Here is a 20,346-nt window from a genome sequence, read left to right as displayed (position 1 = left end):
AGAGGGGGAGGGGCAGAGTGGCGGGGGCGGGGCCAGGACGGCCCGAGCCAGCAGGTGGCTGAGGCCTTGGGAACAGACTGCCCGCCCGCGCCCCACCCCCCCGCGCCGCTCGCGCGCCCTGAGAGGTCTGAGAAAGCGCGCAGCTGCAGGTGGAGGCGGGGAGGGCGAGCCCGCACCTGCGCCCACTCCTGCCGGGGGCGGGGCCAGAGGTTCACTGGGGCGGGGCCCGGGCCCTCCACCCCGCCCCGCCGCGACCCCAGACCCACACGAGGGACCCCTTTGCCTGCGCCCTTCCCTGCCTTACGACGCCAAGACTCCTCCGCGCCTGCGCGCAGAGCGCCTCCTCACGGGCGCAGCTCGGCCTCGGCTACGGCCTCTCGTCGGCGTCCCAGGACAAGACGACGGGTGTCTGCGCCCAGAAGTTGTTCAGCCAATCAAGTTTACGGTAACGAATATTTTCCTTGCATTTTTCGTTAATATTTCTAACTTCCCAGCCAGGGGTTTGGAACCCTGCTTCCTAAGCCCCTGGAGTGCACCCGTCCGCGCTCGTGCACACTCCCAGGGAGAAGGTACGGCTTTGCTTGCGGGTTGTCTGCCATCTGAGAAAGTCGTAACTCTGCGCTTGTTACCTCGTTGCAAGCAGGCAGCGTCTAGTGTGTTTAGCGGGCAGTGCTGAAGCAAGCCCGGGGAAAGGTGTAACTCACTGAAATGTATTCAGGAGACGACCCGATCCCTGTGCGCCCTGGGAGCAAACGTGATGGGGACAGCTCTTTCCCAGGCAGCCTGTGTTGAGGGGAAGAGCTTTGCTGGGGGCCCTGAGCCAGTCTCTGCCCAGCTACCTCCTGGGATTTGGCCTCGGGTGGGGGTTGTGCCAGGGATCCCGGTCCTGTCGGCGTGGACGGGGTGGGGGGAGGTGAGCATTACGCAAGCGTCCTCCCATGGTTGCCAACTCTAACACTAGGGCATTGCTCGAGGCCAGAACTCAGATGTCAGTTTCCTTAGGTGAACTTCCTTCTTGAAGTCCTGCCTCGTAAGGAGTCAAATCCGAACTCTCTTTTTTATTAAAAATAAGATACACTGAAGTATAATTTACACATGATGAAATCCACAGATCTTAAGTAAACAGCAGAATGAATTTATATATATATACATACATGCAGGCGCACACCATAGTGTCACAGACACCACAACCAAGATGTAAATTAATGCCGTCACCCCAGAAAGTTCCCTCACGCCTCTTTCCAACTACCCCTCTCCTGAGGCAACCAGCAACCACTGTAACTATTTCTTTCCCCATAGATTAGTTTTGCCTGTTGTAGAAATTTACATAAGTGGAAGCTCCTGTCTTTGCATCTGGATTCTTTCACTCAGGCAAATGGTTTTATGATTCACTTGTGTTCTTGCCTCTGTTGGTAGTTCCCTCACCCCACAATGCATGCGCCGTTCTCCCACCTGGAAGTTTGGGCTGTTGCCTCTTCCCCATCCCAGCCCTCTTTTTCGTTCCTTGTACTGAGGTGACTCTCAGCCCTACACACAGGCATGTGAAAAATGTAAGGTTTTAAGTTTTTCTATTAGAGAACATTGTTTCTTTTCTTTTTAAAAACTTGTTTTAATGTTTACTTATTTTTGAGAGAGAGAGAGAGAGAGAGAGACAGAGACAGAGTGCAGGTAGGGGAGGGGCAGGGAGAGGGAGACACAGAACCCAAAGCAGGCGGAGCTGTCCACACAGAGCCCAACGCGGGGCTTGAACCCATGACCTGCGAGATCATGACCCAAGCCGGAGTCAGATGCTTAACTGACTGAGCCACCAAGGTGCCCCTGTTTTCTATTTTTTTTAATGTTTATTTATTTTTGAGAGAGTGCGAGTGGGGGAGGGGCAGAGAGAGAAGGAGACAGGATCCAAAGCGGCCCTCTTTGCTGTCAGCACAGAGCCGGATGCGAGGCTCAAACCCACGATCCGCGAGATCGTGCCCTGAGCTAAAGTCAGACACTGCTTGCCCTGAGCCACCCAGGTGCCCCGCGTCATTTCTATTTTGATCATTTATTTTCTCAGGAGCCTGAAACCAAATCTCAGCCCATGGAGCGTAACTACTGTCATCCTCGGCTGGCAGTGAACCCAGACGTACAGAGGGGAGCTGGTTCTCCTCAGGTGTCCACACCGCTGGTTGCCGAGGAACCTGCATCTCGTGGCTGCAGCTGGCCCTTTCTCTGCCCTGTCCCGAGGCCTCCCGAGGGCTAGGCTTCTTTCTCAGCCACTGCCGCACTCTTGCGGGACCCTGGGAGACTTCTGGCTGCTTCCTCTGCTGTGCTAGGCTCGGGGCGCTCTGCAGGGTCCAGCCTCCCAGTCTTCACAGGCGGCCCTCAGATGGGATTGGAGGTGCATGTCTAAGGTTGGTCAGAGGCAGTAAGACAAAGGCCCGGCCTTAAACTCCCTTGTTTTCCTATCATTTTTTCCCCCCAGCCATGGCAGAGTAAGGAACAGAAGATGGCTGTGGGCAGGATCTCAAGCCTGTTGTCAGAGATGCACCCTGAACACTCCTTTCTCCTCTAGCTCAGGGCATCTTAAGTTAGTGTTTGGAGGTGGGGGGAACTGTCATATATTTCAAACTGCCGGGCACGTACTGGCATTGTGTTCAGCTGTGAAATATAAACACCTGAAAAACTATAGCTTAAGCGAAGTAGACATTTATTTTCTCATTTAACAAGAATTCTCAAGGGAGAAGGTCCGAGGCTGATGTGGCAACTCAAAGCCCGAGGCATCTTCCTCGTGGCTCCAAGATGGCTGCTGAACCTCCAAGCATCACGTCTGCATTCAGGCAGGAAAAGAAGAGGGAGCGAAAAGGGCAAAAAAACAATGCCAACAGAATCTGTTCCATTTTAAAAAGTCTTCCCAGTAGCCCCATCCAGTGGCGTCTCCTTACAAGTCATTAGCAGAGCTGTCTCTCCAGGCCACCTCTAGCTGCAAGGGGGTCAGGAAAGGAAGCATTTTAGCTGAGCCTTCTCTATCTCCAATAAAATTTGAAAGAATGGGGGACTAGGTTTTGCTAGGCTACCGTCACTGACTGCCAACCAGGGAAAGTATTTCCTCTGAGATGAGAAAAATGGAAACTGATTCTTTCATCTTTTTTTCTTTTTTTTAACTGTTTATTTATTTTTGAGAGACACAGAATGTGAGCTACGAGGAACAGAGAGAGAGAGAGAGCGAGAGATTGAGTGAGAGAGCGAATTAACGCAGACTCCGAACTGTCAGCACAGAGCCCGATGTGGGGCTCGAACTCATGAACTGTGAGATCATGACCTGAGCCGAAGTCGGATACTTAACCGAGCCACCCAGGCTCCCCTTGTCTTTCTTTCTTTCTTTTTTTTTTTTTAATGGCACATATCTTATGCCTTGATTCCTGCAGGACTTAGGCATTTGAAATGGAACAGCCTGGCATCCCACAATTCAAAAGCTGTGGCTTTTTGTGCAAGTCAAGATTCTCAGTCACCAGCAAAACAAAACTCTGTGGACTTAAGGGGAGAACGAGTTTCTTAAGAGGCTCACAGTGTTGTCAGGATGGTGAGCTGGAAAACCAGACGAGGGGCTCAGCGGCCAGGTGCAAACTCCCCACTGGGCTCAGAACCCACGAGGCCGGCAACCCCCCGAACGTAGCCAGGGAGCCTGATGCTGGGGGCCTGCACGGAATGGCACTCACCCACTTTTTGGGCTCACCCAACATATGTTTGTCTCATTGAACATATTTGATCAGTTTTTTAAATTTATTTATTTATTTTGAGAGAGTGTGAGCGTGGGTGGGGAAGGGCAGAGAGAGAGGGCAAGAATCCCAAGCAGGCTCTGTGATGTCAGTGCCGAGCCCAACACAGGGCTCGAACCCAGGAACCGTGAGATCATGACCTGAGCTGAATTCAGGAGTCAGACGCTTAGCCGACTGAGCCACCCAGGCACCCCAGCCTACTCGTTTCTAAGACAAATGATTTTCACATTTTCGTTTTTTTGAGATTCAGAGTTGTCTTACAGTTGACGTCCACTTTAAGTTGCCGGCGAGGTGGCCCTGGTGCCTGTACAGACCTGGTTGGTATTCCTAGTGGCATCTCTGGGCAGGGTCAGCCTGTCTCGGGCTTCAAACCACAGCCCGGCTGAGGACCGTTTGAGGCAGAGGAGCCTGGTCAGCGTCTGAGCATCCTCGTGGCCCCTTCCGGTAAGGTCAAGGGAGCGGCCACACCCAGTGGACGCTGGCCTTTTGGAAACACCTCGCAGGCGCCATTGCACGAGTCTCTCCTAAGCAGTGCCGCCCCACGGATACCCAGGACGGCCAGATGGCACGGGCCACACGAGCAGAGGTGACTCCCACCCGGAGAGGCCTTAGAGGGACCAGCTTCTCGGGGTGACTGAGCGTGAGGAATACCTTCATTTACCTTCCTTACGTCTGGTCCTTTCTGTGTGCCCAGGAATAATAGGTGATAAAAAGCCTATGTTTAATACGTAACAAGGCCTCTTCCCATAAAGCAAAACTAAAAATCCTAAGTGAAAAGAAAGCATTATTTCGTAGCTCAACTGGCAACGTTTCCTCAGAAAAAAGGCATGTCCAGGGGGCCGCCTGGGCGGCTCAGTCGGTTGAGTGTCTGACTCTTGATTTTGGCTCAGGTCGTGATCCCGAGGTTGTGGGATCAAGCCCCGTGTCAGGTTCCGCACTGAGCGTGGAGCCTGCTTAAGAGTCCCTCTCTCTCCCTCCCTCCCTCCCTCCCTCCCTCCGCCCCCTCCCCTGCTCGTATTCTCTCTCTCTTTCTCTGTCTCTCTCTCTCTCTTAAAAAAAAAGTCACGTTCAGCTGATAATACAAGCAGTTTTGGGCCGCCTGACCGTATCTACCCGGAACCCCCGGCCCCAGAGGAAACAAATAGCCGGATCAACCGGGCAACTCGTGGAACCTTTAACAGACCACTTGTGAAGGTGTGGGCGCGGCCTCGGGAAACCAGGAGAAGGGGAGCTCCCAGCTGACAACGGTGGGGGGACGCACCGCGGGGCTGGCAGTGCAGGAGACCTTACCTGGACCCCGGAGGGGAACGTGCGTGGGGGGCACCGCCAACAGGAGCCTGGCCTTTGTGGAAGTCCGGGAGGACCGCGGGAACGACAACAAGCCGAGGCTCTTCGTTCGGAGCTCGCCACGCATGGCACGGAGCCGGGCAGAGACTCGCAGGCAGGCAGGCAGGCGAGAGGGAAACCTCTGTTCCGGACGAAGGGCAGGCTTGAGGGGTGCCCTGATCGCAGGCCTTTGGCGCGGGGAAGCCTGGGGGGGGGCTGCTTGGAAGCGGGGCATCCCACGCAAACGGTTAGCGATGCCCACTTGCTTCTCTGGCTGGTCCTACCTTGGAAGTGGGGCAAAGGTTAGGGAAGCCGTCCGAGACTCGAGGCCTGGCCGTTTGGGGCCCGGTGTTCCCGGCTCGCTGGGCTGGCGGCTGCAGACGGCAGGTCGGAGTTGTTCTTCCGTCTTCTGTACGGCCTGGCTCTTGTCCGTTTGTGTGTTCAGTCTCTCACCTTCCATATGGAGTTTAAGGGAGAAAGGTGTGGGTACAGGGAAATGTGAAGGATCTAGTCTCGTAGGGGTGATACGGATTGGCGGGGTAGGTTCTGAGGACAACTGGCATTGTCTCAGAAGGTGACAGCCCCAGGATATCCCAGAGAGCTTTTATGCAGAGAGAGATTGGTTCTCTCAGACAGGGGATGCGAACACCTGTGCTGGCTTGGGGGGGGGGAGGGTCACAGAGATTTGGGGGTTCAGAGTTCTCTAGCCTTGCTTTGCCCGAAGCACCCCATCTCATGTTTTCAGGGGCCCCACCCCTTCCCCACCAGTTCCTAACGTGACGGGGTTGAGTGTGTGTCAGGTTCTGCAACTTTCCAAGCCCCAGGTCAGGCTCCAGGCTCGTCCTCGGCCACACGGTATGAACCACATACTATACAACTCACCTATTTAAAGTGGACAAATCAGTGGTTTGGGGTATATTACATTAAATTTTGAAAATTGTGGTAAAACATGTATAACATAAAATTTGCCATTTAACCATCAAAAAAAATTTTTAATGTTTATTTATTTATTTGGAGAGAGAGAGAGAGAGTGCGCGAGGTTGTGCGCACAGACAGGGGAGGGGCAGAGGGACAGGGAGAGACAGAATCCCAAGCAGGCTTCTGGCTGTCAGTGCAGAGCCTGACATGGGGCTCGATCTCACGAACCATGAGATCATGACCTGAATTGAAGTCAAGAGTTGGATGCTTACCTGACTGAGCCACCCAGGCATACTGCTGTCTTAACCATTAAAAAAAAAATTTTTTTTTAATGTTTTTATTTATTTTTGAGACAGACAGAGCATGAGCAGGGGAGAGGCAGAGAAAGAGAGGGAGACACAGAATCTGAAGCAGGCTCCAGGCTCCGAGCTGTCAGCGCAGAGCCTGATGAGGGGCTCGAACTCATGGAGTGTGAGATCATGACCTGAGCTGAAGTCGGACGCTCAACCGACTGAGCCACCGAGGCGCCCCCGTTTTAACCACTTTTAAGAGTACAATTCAGTAGCATGGATTACATTCACGAGGTTGTACAACCGGGCCCACTGTTTTCAAAACTTTTTCATCACCTCTACTAGAAACTCTGTGTCCATTGAACAATACCTCCAATTTCCCTGCCCCCTCTAGCCCTTGCAGCCTCTTCTTCAATTTCTGTCTCTATGCATTTGCCTATTGTGGATGTTTCATGGAAATGGAATCGCACAGTCGGTAGTTGACGGTGACTCTGTCTTCGAGCATCAGGTTTTCAGGGTTGATCCCTGTTGTAGGATGTGTCGGTGCTCCACTCTTTTTCAGGGCTGAATAGTATTCCATTGCATGGATGCTCCACATACTGTCTCTCCATTCGTCCACTGATGGACATTTGGGCTGTGTCCACCTTTTGGCTATTGTGAGTAGCGCTGCTGTGAACACTGTTGCACCAATATCTGCTCGACTCCCTGCTTTCATTTTTGAGGATCATATACATAGGAGTGGAATTGCTGGGCCCTATACTAATTCTATTTTTAGCTTTCTCAGGAACCATCATACTGTTTTCCACAGAGACGACGGCGTTTTACATTCCCTCCAGCAACGTATGAGGGTTCCGCTCTCTCCACATCGTTGCCAAAATTTGTTATTGCCTATTTAAAAAATTATGGCCGTGGGGCACCTGGGTGGCTCAGTCGGTTGGGTGTCTGGCTGTTGATTTCAGCTCAGATCGTGGTCTCCCCGTTTCTGGGATTGAGCCCCACAGCAGCCTCTGCTCTCACAGCGCAGAGCCTGCTTGGGATTCTTTCTTCCTCTCTCTCTGTACCCCCCACCTCAAAATAAATAAATAAACTTAAAAAAAAATTTTTTAAATCTTAAAATAATTTTAAATTATAAACAAAAATTTTTAAATTATAGCTATAGCTATCATGAAGTGGTATCGTGTGTGTGTGTGTGTTTTAAAGTTTATTTATTTATTTTGAGAGAGAGAAAGAGCACACGAGTGGGAAATGGGCAGAGAGAGAGAGGGCAAGAGAGAATCCTAAGGAGGCCCTGATCGGCACAGATCCCCATGTGGGGCCTGAACCCACAAACTGCGAGATCATGACCTGAGCCAAAACCAAGAGTCGGTGCTTAACAAACTGAGCCACTCAGGTGCCCCTGCATGTATGTGTTTTTAAAATGTTTCAAATTGTGGTAAAACACTTACCACACAAAATTTACCATCTTGGCCACGTTCAAGTGAACGGCAGTGGTATTAGGAGCGTCTGCATTTTGTGCAGCCGTCATCACCACCGTGTCCAGAACTCTTCATCTTGCCACACTGAAACTCCGTACCCATTAAACTGTCACCGTGTCCGTCTGCCAGCCCCCAGGCAACCACCAGTCTACTTCCTGTGCAATCATCTCCTGTAAACAGATCGTGCAGATCTTTGCCTTTTTGTGGCTGGCTTACTCACTCCGCACGACGTCCTCCAGGTTCCCCCATGTGGTAGCCTGGGTCAGAATCTCCTTCCTTTTTAAGGCTGCATAATACTCCATCCCGTGTGTGGACCACGATTCGTTTGAGATACGTGGGTTGCTTCCGTGTCCTAGACCGTGAATGATGTTGCTACAGACACGGGTCTGCAGATGTGTCTGTGGGGACCTGTTTTCAGTTCTTCTGGGTATACTCGCGGAAGTGGATGGTGAGATCACAGGTTGGATCTGTCTTTAATGCACGCTTCGAGTGGGTGAGGGATCTCATTTCTTCACATCCTAATTCTTGTTACTTGCCGTTTTCTGGTTTTCGCTTCTAGTTGCCATCCTAATGGGTATGAACTATATCTCACTGTGGTTTCGATGTGCGTTGCTCTAATGACTGATCACCCTGTCGTGCGCTCCTGGACCACTGGTGCGACTCCCCAGTGTTTATGATCAGCACTGAACCTGCGGGAACTCGGGGCCACAGCCGCTTACCCTCCGCTGCCTTATTCCCGCCTGCACTCCAGCCTTTGCCACCCCCAGTGTTAATCTGAGTATCGTGATGCCACCGCATGCCATCGGCCACCCGGGCCTCATCTTCCCTGACATAGAGGTTCTCCGTGGACTTCTCCAGTATGTGGGCAGCCCTCTCCCAGAATCCCGTGTTCAGTGGTCCTGGGGGCACAGCCTGTATATCAGCCTGAAAACAGGTGGCACACTCAAAACTGGGCTGATTGGGGTGAGTTTAAATAAAGGGAATTTTACCAAACTGTGGGCGGGGCTTAGGGAAAACAAAAACGGTGAGTGAGGAGGGGCGCCTGAGTGGCTCAGTTGGTTGAACGTCCGACTTTGGCTCAGGTCATGATCTCACGATTTGTGAGTTCAAGCCCCACATGGGGTGTCATTGCAGAGCCTGCTTTGGATCCTCTGTCCCCCTTTCTCTCTGCCCCATTCCTGCTCATTCGCTCTCTCTCAAAAATGAATAAACATAAAAAAGAAAAAAAAGATCCTAACTGCCAGTTCCCTCCTCCGCCCTCGTGGACAAACCCCTCCTCTTAAAAAAAAGAAAAGAAAAAGGCGAGTGAGGTGCACAGGGCCCTGGCGACAATAGGGACATCCCCAGAACTGACAGGACAAGGGGAGAGCAGTTCTGGAACCCAGAACGGGGGCCTGAGCAGAGAGGGCCTCCTGAAAGGAACTGCAGCCGGTGGAGAGGGGTGCAGCCAACCCTCAGAGAATAAGTAGCAGACCTCTCTCTCTCCCCCCGCGACAGGACCCTGCTCCTGTCCCTGAGGGTCAGTCCGTGGGAGGCCAGCACGGTGGAGAAAGCTGGAAGGTGGGTCAGAAGGGGAAAACGAAGACACGTAGCTCCATTCTTGCGGTTACTTTGTATTAGTCCAGATGCTTCTTGTCATAAAACACATGACACGGTGATTAAACAACCGGGATTTGCTTCTCTGAGAGCGAACCAGCAGAGATTTGGAGGTTGCAAATGCGGGTTTTGCTCAGCAGCTCAGTGATGCCGTAATCCCGAGGCAGGATCTCTGTCTTTCTTGTCTGGGCCTCGAGATGGTGGACCCTGTGCCAAGTGCCACAGCCCCACGAGACCGCCACAGTGCAGGAAGGGCGGGCCGGGGGTCCCCGGGACTCCTCTTAGCCTCTCCTGCTTACGGGAATCAGTCTCCCCCTGAGAGCTGGGGGGGCGGCGACTCTCCTCGGGAACCCCCTGTGGGGGTGAGAAGGGGGAACGGCTGTGGGCACGCAGCCCTGGGATCACTCTTGGTAACACGGAGATCACCCTGCCCCCAGGGAGTGCTCCCCTCACGGTCTGGTTTGTTGTCAAAGCACAAAATGCAGCGACAAATAGGCTCAAACGTGACCGGGTTGCTCTGAGCCGCCCTGGCTCATCTCTCAGTGGGGAAGCTCTCCCTCCCTTTCAGGTAGCCTTCTGAGGCCAGTTCCTCCTCCTTCGCTCAGGTGGGCCGGGAGTTCACTTCCACAACAGACCTAGAGAGCCAGAGACTCTCTGGAAAAGTCCCTGAGGCAAGCAAAATACAATTGGCGTGGCGACCAGCTTGGAATGAGGGAAGGAAAAAACGAGAAGAAAACCCAGCACGTGTTAATGTTTCAATAAGTGACCCTGACCTGAAACTTGGATATGGATTCCTTACCCTCAAGGCCATGGCTGACACTCAGCTGGGACCCCCGGGAGGACCACACAGCCTGCTGAGGTATCAGAAAGCCTCAGACCTAGTTAGTGGGGACGCCCTCTATGTCCCCAGAAGTACGGCTGCCTCAGCCCTTCCCCAGAGACGGGGTTCCTCTAGGAGCCCCGCGCCACCTGCGGCCACCATCCCCACTGGTCAGAGCCCCCGCTTGCCCCTCAGGGAAGCACTTTGAACCTACCCCGTGGTGACTACACACAGCTCTTCTGTAGAACCAAAAGTACAGATCAAGACAAAACCTCCAGGCCCGTGGAGTTCCAATCAGAAGCAGTGACCCTGTGCTGCTCACTCTGGCCAGCTTCTCCCAGGACGACTGGGCCCTGGGACCACAGCGCCTGGAGGCCCCTGGAGGAGACTGCTCTGGCCGCCCACCTTCCTCTACAAACCGCCTTACGGGGGAGGCCCAGGGAGCCTTCCAGAACAGCAGCACTCTCCCTTCCCTGCCTGGACTATAGGACTCACGACATCATATGCCTGTCCCTTTAGCGTCTGTCTCTGTCACTAGGCTTTTGGCCCCACGAGGGCAGGGTGCTATGTGCGTGTGAGCACCCAGCGTCTAGACCAGGGTCTGCCGAGAGGTCACTCGGCCTCTACTTACGGCAAATGCATCACCGTCCTGTTATGTACACCCTCCTTTTCTCATTGTTCTGGGACCATCAACATTGTTTCTTTTCTGTTTCCTCATGTGTCATTTAATGGTGTGGAATCAAAGCCCCACTTAAAAAAGATTTTTTTTTTTTAAATGTTTATTCTTGAGAGACAGAAACAGAGCACGAGAGGGAGAAGGGCAGAGGGAGAGAGGGAGACACAGAATCCGAAGCAGGCTCCGGGCTCTGAGGTGTCAGCACAGAGCCCGATGCGGGGCTTGAACCGACGAACCATGAAACCATGACCTGAGCCAAAGTTGGTTGCTCAACCGACTGAGCCACCCAGGCGCACCTCAGAGCCCCATTTTCTAGGACACGAAGCTATTTACAGTTCCTTAAATTGTGAATTACCACAGAAGGAGGTTCAGTTGAGCCCTGGGTGTTTGCCAGCCTTGCATCGCTAGTGGCCTACAGGGGGGCGATGCCCTCACCGCCCCCCCACTCCCTCCCCCGCACTCAGAAGCTGCTTGGCTGGGCTGGTTTGAAGGTGACCCTCTGGAAAAGCCAGGACATTTGTAGAATACTTGTGGATGATACTGGGTGAAAGTACTCTTTGCTGGGAACCTGCAGCCTGTGTTCACCATGCTGGAGGCCTCCCAGTGAGCACAGCTGGGGTTCCTGGACCCCGTGGTGGGATTGCCTGTAATTAGGACCTGGGGTCCCTCCCTGTTGCACTGGCAGCGGCTGGGTCTCCGCCTCTGGGACTGGCAAAGGCTGCACAGAGCTGGGCTCTGCGGGGCCCAAGCTCCTGGCCCGGGTGCTGGCATTGCCGACAGAGCCTTTAGGATGCCAGGCACTGCCGGGTCTTAGGGGGGACATTGCATCAGGACAGCTGCCTTTTTCCCAGGGGCTGGGGCATCTCGGGCCGAGAGCCAGGCCAGGCTGTGAGAGGGGCTTGGCCCCCACTTATCGCTCAAGGTCCTTGAATAACAGTGGATAACAGAGAGGGCGGCTCTCAGGCTTCTCTGGCTGGGCAGGGCCACAGGGGTTGGGCAGGGCTTGTGGTATCCCCGGGGACTTAAAAACAGGGCCCTCAGGGCAGTCAGCCCACACCTTCCTTCCCAACTGCAGCAACATGGCCTTTCTCTGGCTTCTCTCCTGCTTCGCCCTTGTGGGGGCTGCCTTCGGTCGTGAGTGTCGGGATCCCAGGGGTGGGCCTGCTGGGCCTGGAGTCGGCTTGCGGGGAGGCCCTGAGCTCCCAGCGGCCCCGCGGCCAGGCCCATTGAAGGAGCCCGAGAGGCTCTGTCCAGAGTGAGCCTTGGGGGCTGGCTAAGAGGGACTTTAGAGACCCCTTCTCTGCACCCTTGGGTCTCTTACCCAGACAGGCAAACTGAGGCTGCGGAGAGCACAGGGGTCCTCTTGGGGCCCTCTGAGCCCTTACACTCTGAGACAAGAGGGTACCAAAGAGTTCTTTGGCCCAGAAGTGGCTTGGGCAGGGGTGCCGTGGGCAGAGTGAGGGTATGGTTGCAGGAGACTCTCAGTGCCTCCTCCTAGGATTTTTATTTATTGTGCCAGGCACTTTCAAAGCCCTTCATTTTCCATTAAAAAAAAGAAGAAGAAATAATAGAAAATACAGAAAATGACATTCCAGCCATGTACCTACCATCAGGGTTTTGTAAATATTACCTTTTTGCAGACTGGCCTCAGGTACTTCTTTTTAAAACATAAAATAGATTCAGCTATAGTTACCTTCTCCCTCCTCCCCTAGAGGAAGATGAACCCAATTCCGAACTTGCTGTGTGGGTTTTACTAATTTAGTACATGTTTATAAATCCATAAACTCTGTACAATAGTTGTATAAGCTTTCACAAACAGTATTATACTCTATGTCAATTTTAAAACATGGCTGGGGCGCCTGACTGGTGAAGCTGGTGGAGCCTCCGACTCTTGATCTCAGGGTCAAGGGTTCAAGCCCCACGTTGGGCTTAGAGGTTACTTTAAAAAAAAAAGCGCCTTTTCCCACCCACCTGATGCTTTAGATTTATCCCCATTGGTGCGGAGACCCATTCACTGTAATCACAGTAAAGTACTCAGCTGTGTAAATACATCCTGGTTTAGCTCTAATGTTTTTGCTGTTGCAAAGAAAGCGATTAGTATGATGACATATGTTTTGGCAATAATGATCTGCACGGAGTCACCCGGGGGCAGCAGGGCGGGCACTGACCTGTAGAGAAGCCTGCGTTGCCACAGGGAGCGGGGGAGGGAGGGCTGCCTGGTGGTCGGGCCTGCACCAGCCTGACCTTCCTTGTGCGGGTGCTGAGAAGTCCCCAGGTCCCGGCACAGCAAGTGCGTCACAGACACATTAAGTACACCTGTCTTTTCTCATCCTCTGACAGTTCGAGCCCATGTTTTGTGTTTTCCCCCCTGTGTTCTTGTACGGTGCAAAGTCCTGTTTTATTAAATAATTAAGAAACTAAAACTTGACACGATGAATAGTTCCTGAAACCTCTGGAAAAGAAAAGTCAGCGTAGGCACAGAAGGGTGGAACGTACCGGTTCTTACCGGCTTCAGCAAAGCGTCAGGGTTCTGGACTCCCCGTGTACTTGGGGTTGGCCGATTTCACTGCTCCCATCTAAAAGGTGAGCTTTGACCTGTGAGGTTAGCCTCGGGTGCTCCCCAGTTTACTGAGGAAAATGAGCCCTGGAGATTCAGTGACGCCCTGAGGTCTCTCACAGCATGAAGGCTGGGCCTGGGAGTCCAGCCAGGCAGTCTGATTTCTCAGCCTGTTTTCTGCTCCTTCATCAGGAAGTCCCCCGGCAGGACCTGCCCCTGGCCTCTGCATCCCTGGCAGGGTGCCTGGGGGCTGGCTTCACGCGGGGATCCCTGTTGCTAGAGGTTGAGGACTGCGGCCAGAAGTCGCCTGGAGGGTGGTTTGGGATCCTGGTGGAAGGAAGCAGGAGTTCTGTGGACTCTGGGCCTCAGCCTTCTTCCCTCTTCTCCTACTCCCCCAGAATGTGGGGTCCCCGCCATCCAACCTGTGCTGAGTGGCCTGTCCAGGATCGTCAATGGCGAGGACGCTGTCCCGGGCTCCTGGCCCTGGCAGGTGTCCCTGCAGGTGAGGGGGTTTTCTGTGAAAGAGTGGGGGACACACTGGGGTGTTAGCCCAGCTGGGGCTAGGCTGGGAGCTTCTGGTGTCCAGCTAAGCCTGACCCTCCCCATGTCCCTCCAGGATAAAACCGGCTTCCACTTCTGCGGGGGCTCCCTCATCAGCGAGGACTGGGTGGTCACTGCTGCCCACTGTGGTGTCAGGTGAGGCCTGTGCGGGCTCAGGGCTCTGCTTCTGGCCACATGTGGGGGTGAGGAGGGAGCAGGGCCCACTCCCAGTCCTTAACCCCCATTGATTCCTCTAGGACATCCCACGTGGTCGTGGCTGGGGAGTTTGACCAGCACGCAAATGAGGAGAACATCCAGGTCCTGAAGATCGCCAAGGTAGGCCCGAGCCCTGCCCAGCTGGCCCAGGAGGCCCAGCTGCGGGGCTGGGGACAGCGGCAAGAAGGTCAAGACCCTTGGGCTGCTTGAGAACACAGGAGCCCGAGTGGCTGGGCTCGCCTCCAAGTTCTCATTCCGGGCTCCTGTGGATCTGTTTTCCCCACGGGGGCCGCCAGGAAAAGGGCTTGGACCCTGCCGATTGCTGACTAATCCGAGGGCCTAACTTTGTCGTTTTGGCTCCGCCCCACAGGTTTTCAAGAACCCCAAGTTCAACATGCTGACCATCCGTAACGACATCACCCTGCTGAAGCTGGCCACGCCTGCCCGCTTCTCCGAGACCGTGTCCCCTGTGTGCCTGCCCGCGGCTACGGATGAGTTCCCCCCTGGTTTGCTGTGCGCTACCACGGGCTGGGGGAAGACCAAGCACAATGGTGAGCACCACCTGGCCTTTTCACCCAGGAAACTTATCTGGGGCTGGGGCTGAGCAGCGGGGGTCTCCAGGTGGGACCCATATGGCTTTTCCTTTTTTTCTCGTCTAAATTGCTACACACTCTGAAACCTTTCCATTTATTTATTTATTTAAAACCCTCTTTTAAAAAAAAGTTTATTTTGAGAGAGACAGTGCAAGTTGGGGAGGGGAGGAGAGAGAGGGAGACACAGAATCCAAAGCAGGCTCCAGGCTCTGAGCTGTCAGCACAGAGACCAATGCAGGGCTCGAACCCATGAAACTGGGAGATTTCATGACCTGAGCCGAAACCAAGAGTCGGACACTTAACCCACTGAGCCACCCAGGCGCCCCTAAAACCCTCTTAATGAAAACCTTCGGAACATGAATAAAGATGAGCTTAAATACTGCACACTTGAAGACGAAGTTGCTGAAGAAACGCCCAAGTACCAGCAGGTGGCACTCTCACTACGTTGCAACGAGGTCCCCACGGTCGGGTTTCCAGCCTGGACTCCTCTCCAGACTTGAGGCGGGCGCTTGTGTCAAGCTCGCCGTGAAGTCTGGGCCGGGAGTCAGATGTCCCGGTGTGGTTCGGGGCCCTGAGAGTCCGGCTGGGTCTCCCCTCCCCCGGCTGCTCCCTCTGCTGACGATCTTCCTCCGGGGCCCCGGGTGCTCCTGCCCAGGCCCCGGCTCACCCTCTGGTCCTTGAGCGGGACGGAGGCGGCCAGGAAAGGGCAGCAGGAGGACGGTGCTCCCCCATCTGCCACCCAGAGCGGCGGGTCCCCAGCAGGGGCCCCGTGAAAAGGACGTCAGCCCCCTTCCCCGGAGGGGAGGCAGTGCCCCCCGCCCACCACACGGGCTGCCAGGGCAGGGCTCGCGTGAACAGCTGTGCTGGAAGCCATGTCACCACTGCCTGGTGTGGAATGGGAGAGGAAGGGGTCCCGCAGGGACTGACTGTTAGGTCTGAGGGAAGGTGGGGAGCTCCGTTTCCGAGGTCATGGTGATGGGGAAGGACTGGGAGCAGGCAGGGGGCAGGCAGGGTCTCCTCCACCCCGGGGTGGGCCGGCTGGGTGAGGGCTCCTGACCTCCGCTCCCCCGCCCGCCCCCGCCCCCTGTGTCCCTCCAGCCAACAAGACCCCCGACAAGCTGCAGCAGGCGGCCCTGCCCCTCCTGTCCAACGCCGACTGCAAGAAGTTCTGGGGCAGCAAGATCACGGACGTGATGATCTGCGCCGGGGCCAGCGGCGTCTCGTCCTGCATGGTAAGGCCTGGCTCCGCCCCTCCCCGCCGGCCCCGCCCCCGCCCCGCCCCCGCTCGGGCCAGGGGGCTGCTCCTTTCTGCCGCGTCGGCTCCACCCCACCGGGCGGCCGTGGTGCTGGGGGCCCCCACCCCAGCCAGCCAGGGGAGAGTGTCAGCCACGTGCCCCAGGCCCACCAGGAGTAGGCGACAGAGCTGGGCCTGCCACGTGGCCCAGATCGGAGAGCCTCCTGCCCGGTCTCTGCCCCCACACTTGTCATTTGTCTGCACAGAACCTGCGCGGGGGCAGGTCAGGGCGCACACCGGGGCCCCGGCACCCCGCTTCAGGCTTGTAAACAGGTCCTTTCTCCTCCTGCAGGGCGACTCTGGCGGCCCCCTGGTCTGCCAGAAGGACGGAGCCTGGACCCTGGTGGGCATCGTGTCCTGGGGCAGCGGCACCTGCTCCACCTCCGTCCCCGCCGTGTACGCCCGCGTCACCGAGCTCATTCCTTGGGTTCAGGAAATCCTTGCCGCCAACTGAGCCTCTTTCTCCCACCGTCCCAACCCCGAGTGTTTCCAATAAAAGCATGTGACGGGAGGCACTGAGTTACCCTGTGTCTCTGTGTGACCTGGGAGTCGCGGGGCTGCAGTATCACTGTGACCCAGGGCCGGTGTTACCAGCGTCTTTCCCAGTTAATCCTGCTTTCTTAGAAAGATCTAGCTTTATTTTCCATCCTCCCTGCTCAGGACTCCACTCGAGGTAGAACTGAGTTTCTATCTGCTGGAGCCAGCTTTACCCAAGGAGCTCTCTGGAAGGGTGCGGTCCTCGGCCAGGCTATGCAGTTCGTAGCCCTCACCCTGTGCTCCAGGCACCTTCCCCTGCCTCTAGCCCCCTGCGCCCCCTGCGCCCCCTGCGCCCCCCTGCCCTTTGCCCTTCCCTGCCTGGGGTCTGCTGCACAGGCTGGATACACATTAACCTGTGCAGGTCGGGAAATACCCAACAGGCACCGGCGCTTGTCCCCTGTGCCCTGGCGGCCCCCTCCTCGTCCTCTGTATTTCTGGGTTCCGCAGTTAAATCTAGAGGCCGGATCAGACGCGGGGTCACCCCCTTGGCCAGGCTGTAGGTGGGGGCCGCTTCCTTGGTCAGGAGCCCTCAGGGCTGGCTGGCTCTCTTTCGGTGAGGTGAGCTGACTCTGACACTCACCGCCTGGGTCCGTTGGTTCTTCCAGGGCTTGCACGCTGGAGGCAACTTAATTTGAACACTCATTTCTCATATATTATCTAGAATACTTCCACAGAGACACCCCCATCTGTCAGTTACCCAGTGGTGCTGTTGGTTTAGCACATGGAGGGGAAAGTTTACCTCCTTTTCCTTCACGAAATTTTTTCACGTTTTTTCTTTCACTGATTTTTAGGATAATGAATTTGTTCTCTATCATCCTCCAAAGGCAACCCAGTTCATTATGCGTTTTTTTTTTTTTTTTTTATGTTTATTTTTGAGGGGAAGCGGGGAGGGGCAGAGAGAGAGAGAGAGAGGAAGACACAGAATCTGAAGCAGGCTCCAGGCTCTGAGCTGTCAGCACAGAGCCTGATGAGGGGCTTGAACCCACAAACTGTGAGATCATGACTTGATCCGTAGTTGATCACTTAATGGGCTGAGCCACCCAGTCAACCCAATTTTTTAAAAGTAGGCTCCACACCCAGCACAGAGCCCAGCGTGGGGGTTGAACTCACAACCCTGAGATCAAGTCCTTAGCTGAGATGAAGAGTCGGACCCTTAACCGACTAAGCCACGCAGGCGCCCCAAGTTCATTATGTTTTCGCATATTAGAATTATGTCATTTCCTGTGGATTTAAACGTATATGAGGGTTTTGATCCATCGTAATTATGTCCTTATTGAAGCTCAGGTTGTGTCCCCTCAACCAGTGGGAGCTTCTCCCATTGGCTCAGAGGCGTTGTGACATGGTCCAAGTAGGGGTGTCATAGCTTCCTTGCTGTCCAATGTGACAAGACACCTCAGGCCCGGAATCAGCGCTCTGACCAAAAATCCCTGGTTTCTTTTAGTTGGGAAAGGAATTTCAAGACCACAGTCTGGGTGTGGGGGATGCTCATGGTTATCGGATTGTTTCTAGGCCTTTCCAGTGGACCGAGCAAGGAAATATTTGAAGGTAAATAATTTGAAAGATGAAGTACCTCATGAGTTCCTACTGGTATTTCAAATCACAGACCAAAGGTGTTTTTACTTCACTGTACATAGAATACATCGGCATGTGAGAATGAGAAGCTTCACTCTCAAGGACACGGGGGCTGATGGAACTAGAGTATTCTAAATTTATGTCTGCTTCATCTCATATCACACACATGAGCTGCGGGAGAACAATACTGTCTTCACCAATATAATGAGTGAAAACAAATTGTATTTTGCTGTCCTTGATTAAAAAAAATTAATGTTTATTTTTATGAGAGAGAGAGAGAGAGAGACAGAGCACAAGCAGGGGAGGGGCAGAGAGAGGGGGAGACACAGAATCAGAAGCAGGCTCCAGGCTCTGAGCTGTCAGCCCAGAGCCCGACGCGGGGCTTGAACTCGCAAACTGTGAGATCATGACCTCAGCCAAAGTCAGACGCTCAACTGACTAAGCCACCCAGGTGCCCCTTCTGTCCCCAGTTTTAAATAGTTGTTGGACCTTTCAGCCCTTGAGTGATTGTGAATTTGGGGCTCACTGCTGGTCTTCGTGGCCGTGCCTCTGTAGCCGGTTTGATGAGGGAAGTTCATTCTCTGGTAGGTTTCTAGGAAAGGCTCGTGGGATTAATGCTGAGATCGTGCGCGGCCAGGGCAGTGTGTGTCCAAAACTATCAATTTATGGCATAAAAACAGACACATAGACCAATGGAATAGAATAGAAACCCCAGAACTAGACCCACAAACGTATGGCCAACTCATCTTTGACAAAGCAGGAAAGAACATCCAATGGAAAAAAGACAGTCTCTTTAACAAATGGTGCTGGGAGAACTGGACAGCAACATGCAGAAGGTTGAAACTAGACCACTTTCTCACACCATTCACAAAAATAAACTCAAAATGGATAAAGGACCTGAATGTGAGACAGGAAACCATCAAAACCTTAGAGGAGAAAGCAGGAAAAGACCTCTCTGACCTCAGCCGTAGCAATCTCTTACTCGGCACATCCCCAAAGGCAAGGGAATTAAAAGCAAAAGTGAATTACTGGGACCTTATGAAGATAAAAAGCTTCTGCACAGCAAAGGAAACAACCAACAAAACTAAAAGGCAACCAACGGAATGGGAAAAGATATTTGCAAATGACACATCGGACAAAGGGCTAGTATCCAAAATCTATAAAGAGCTCATCAAACTCCACACCCGAAAAACAAATAACCCAGTGAAGAAATGGGCAGAAAACATGAATAGACACTTCTCTAAAGAAGACATCCGGATGGCCAACAGGCACATGAAAAGATGTTCAACGTCGCTCCTTATCAGGGAAATACAAATCAAAACCACACTCAGATACCACCTCACGCCAGTCAGAGTGGCCAAAATGAAGAAATCAGGAGACTATAGATGCTGGAGAGGATGTGGAGAAACGGGAACCCTCTTGCACTGTTGGTGGGAATGCAAATTGGTGCAGCCGCTCTGGAAAGCAGTGTGGAGGTTCCTCAGAAAATTAAAAATAGACCTACCCTATGACCCAGCAATAGCACTGCTAGGAATTTACCCAAGGGATACAGGAGTGCTGATGCATAGGGGCACCTGTACCCCAATGTTTATAGCGGCACTCTCAACAATAGCCAAATTATGGAAAGAGCCTAAATGTCCATCAACTGATGAATGGATAAAGAAATTGTGGTTTATATACACAATGGAATACTACGTGGCAATGAGAAAAAATGAAATATGGCCTTTTGTAGCAACATGGATGGAACTGGAGAGTGTGATGCTAAGTGAAATAAGCCATACAGAGAAAGACAGATACCATATGGTTTCACTCTTATGTGGATCCTGAGAAACATAACAGAAACCCATGGGGGAGGGGAAGGGAAAAAAAAAAAAAAAAAGAGGTTAGAGTGGGAGAGAGCCAAAGCATAAGAGACTGTTAAAAACTGAGAACAAACTGAGGGTTGATGGGGGGTGGGAGGGAGGGGAGGGTGGGTGATGGGTATTGAGGAGGGCACCTGTTGGGATGAGCACTGGGTGTTGTATGGAAACCAATTTGACAGTAAATTTCATATTAAAAAAATAAAAAATAAATAAATAAAAAAGAAAAAAAAAAAAACTATCAATTTATTGCCTCTCAGCTCCAAATTCACACTTACACACCCGCTCTGCCATACTGGATGGAATTCCTGAAAGCATTTCT

General features: G+C 53.4%; 1 protein-coding gene across 1 annotated transcript; it reads left to right on the top strand.

The window, feature by feature from the left end:
• The first annotated feature begins 11,900 nt into the window (after positions 1-11,900).
• LOC132674771 (chymotrypsinogen B) lies at positions 11,901-16,567 on the top strand. Its single transcript, XM_078438993.1, has 7 exons — positions 11,901-11,990; positions 13,812-13,915; positions 14,030-14,109; positions 14,211-14,289; positions 14,540-14,720; positions 15,861-15,994; positions 16,349-16,567. Exons 1-7 carry the CDS (start codon positions 11,936-11,938, stop codon positions 16,508-16,510), a joined length of 795 nt encoding a protein of 264 aa, XP_078295119.1. The 5' UTR covers positions 11,901-11,935; the 3' UTR covers positions 16,511-16,567.
• Positions 16,568-20,346: the final 3,779 nt, after the last annotated feature.

The sequence above is a fragment of the Panthera onca genome, chromosome E2 (assembly GCF_046562875.1).
Source record: "Panthera onca isolate mPanOnc1 chromosome E2, mPanOnc1 haplotype 2, whole genome shotgun sequence".
Taxonomy (NCBI): domain Eukaryota; kingdom Metazoa; phylum Chordata; class Mammalia; order Carnivora; family Felidae; genus Panthera; species Panthera onca.
Note: the sequence above shows the minus strand (reverse complement) of the source record. Positions and strands in the feature narration are given on the sequence as shown.

Excerpts from the sequence above, each read along its gene's own strand:
- LOC132674771 (XM_078438993.1), top strand. The coding sequence starts at position 11,936 with ATGGCCTTTCTCTGGCTTCTCTCCTGCTTCGCCCTTGTGGGGGCTGCC. Across the intron at positions 11,991-13,811 it reads TGTGGGGGCTGCCTTCGGTC|AATGTGGGGTCCCCGCCATC; the intron begins GTGAGTGTCGGG and ends CTACTCCCCCAG. Across the intron at positions 14,721-15,860 it reads GGGGAAGACCAAGCACAATG|CCAACAAGACCCCCGACAAG; the intron begins GTGAGCACCACC and ends GTGTCCCTCCAG.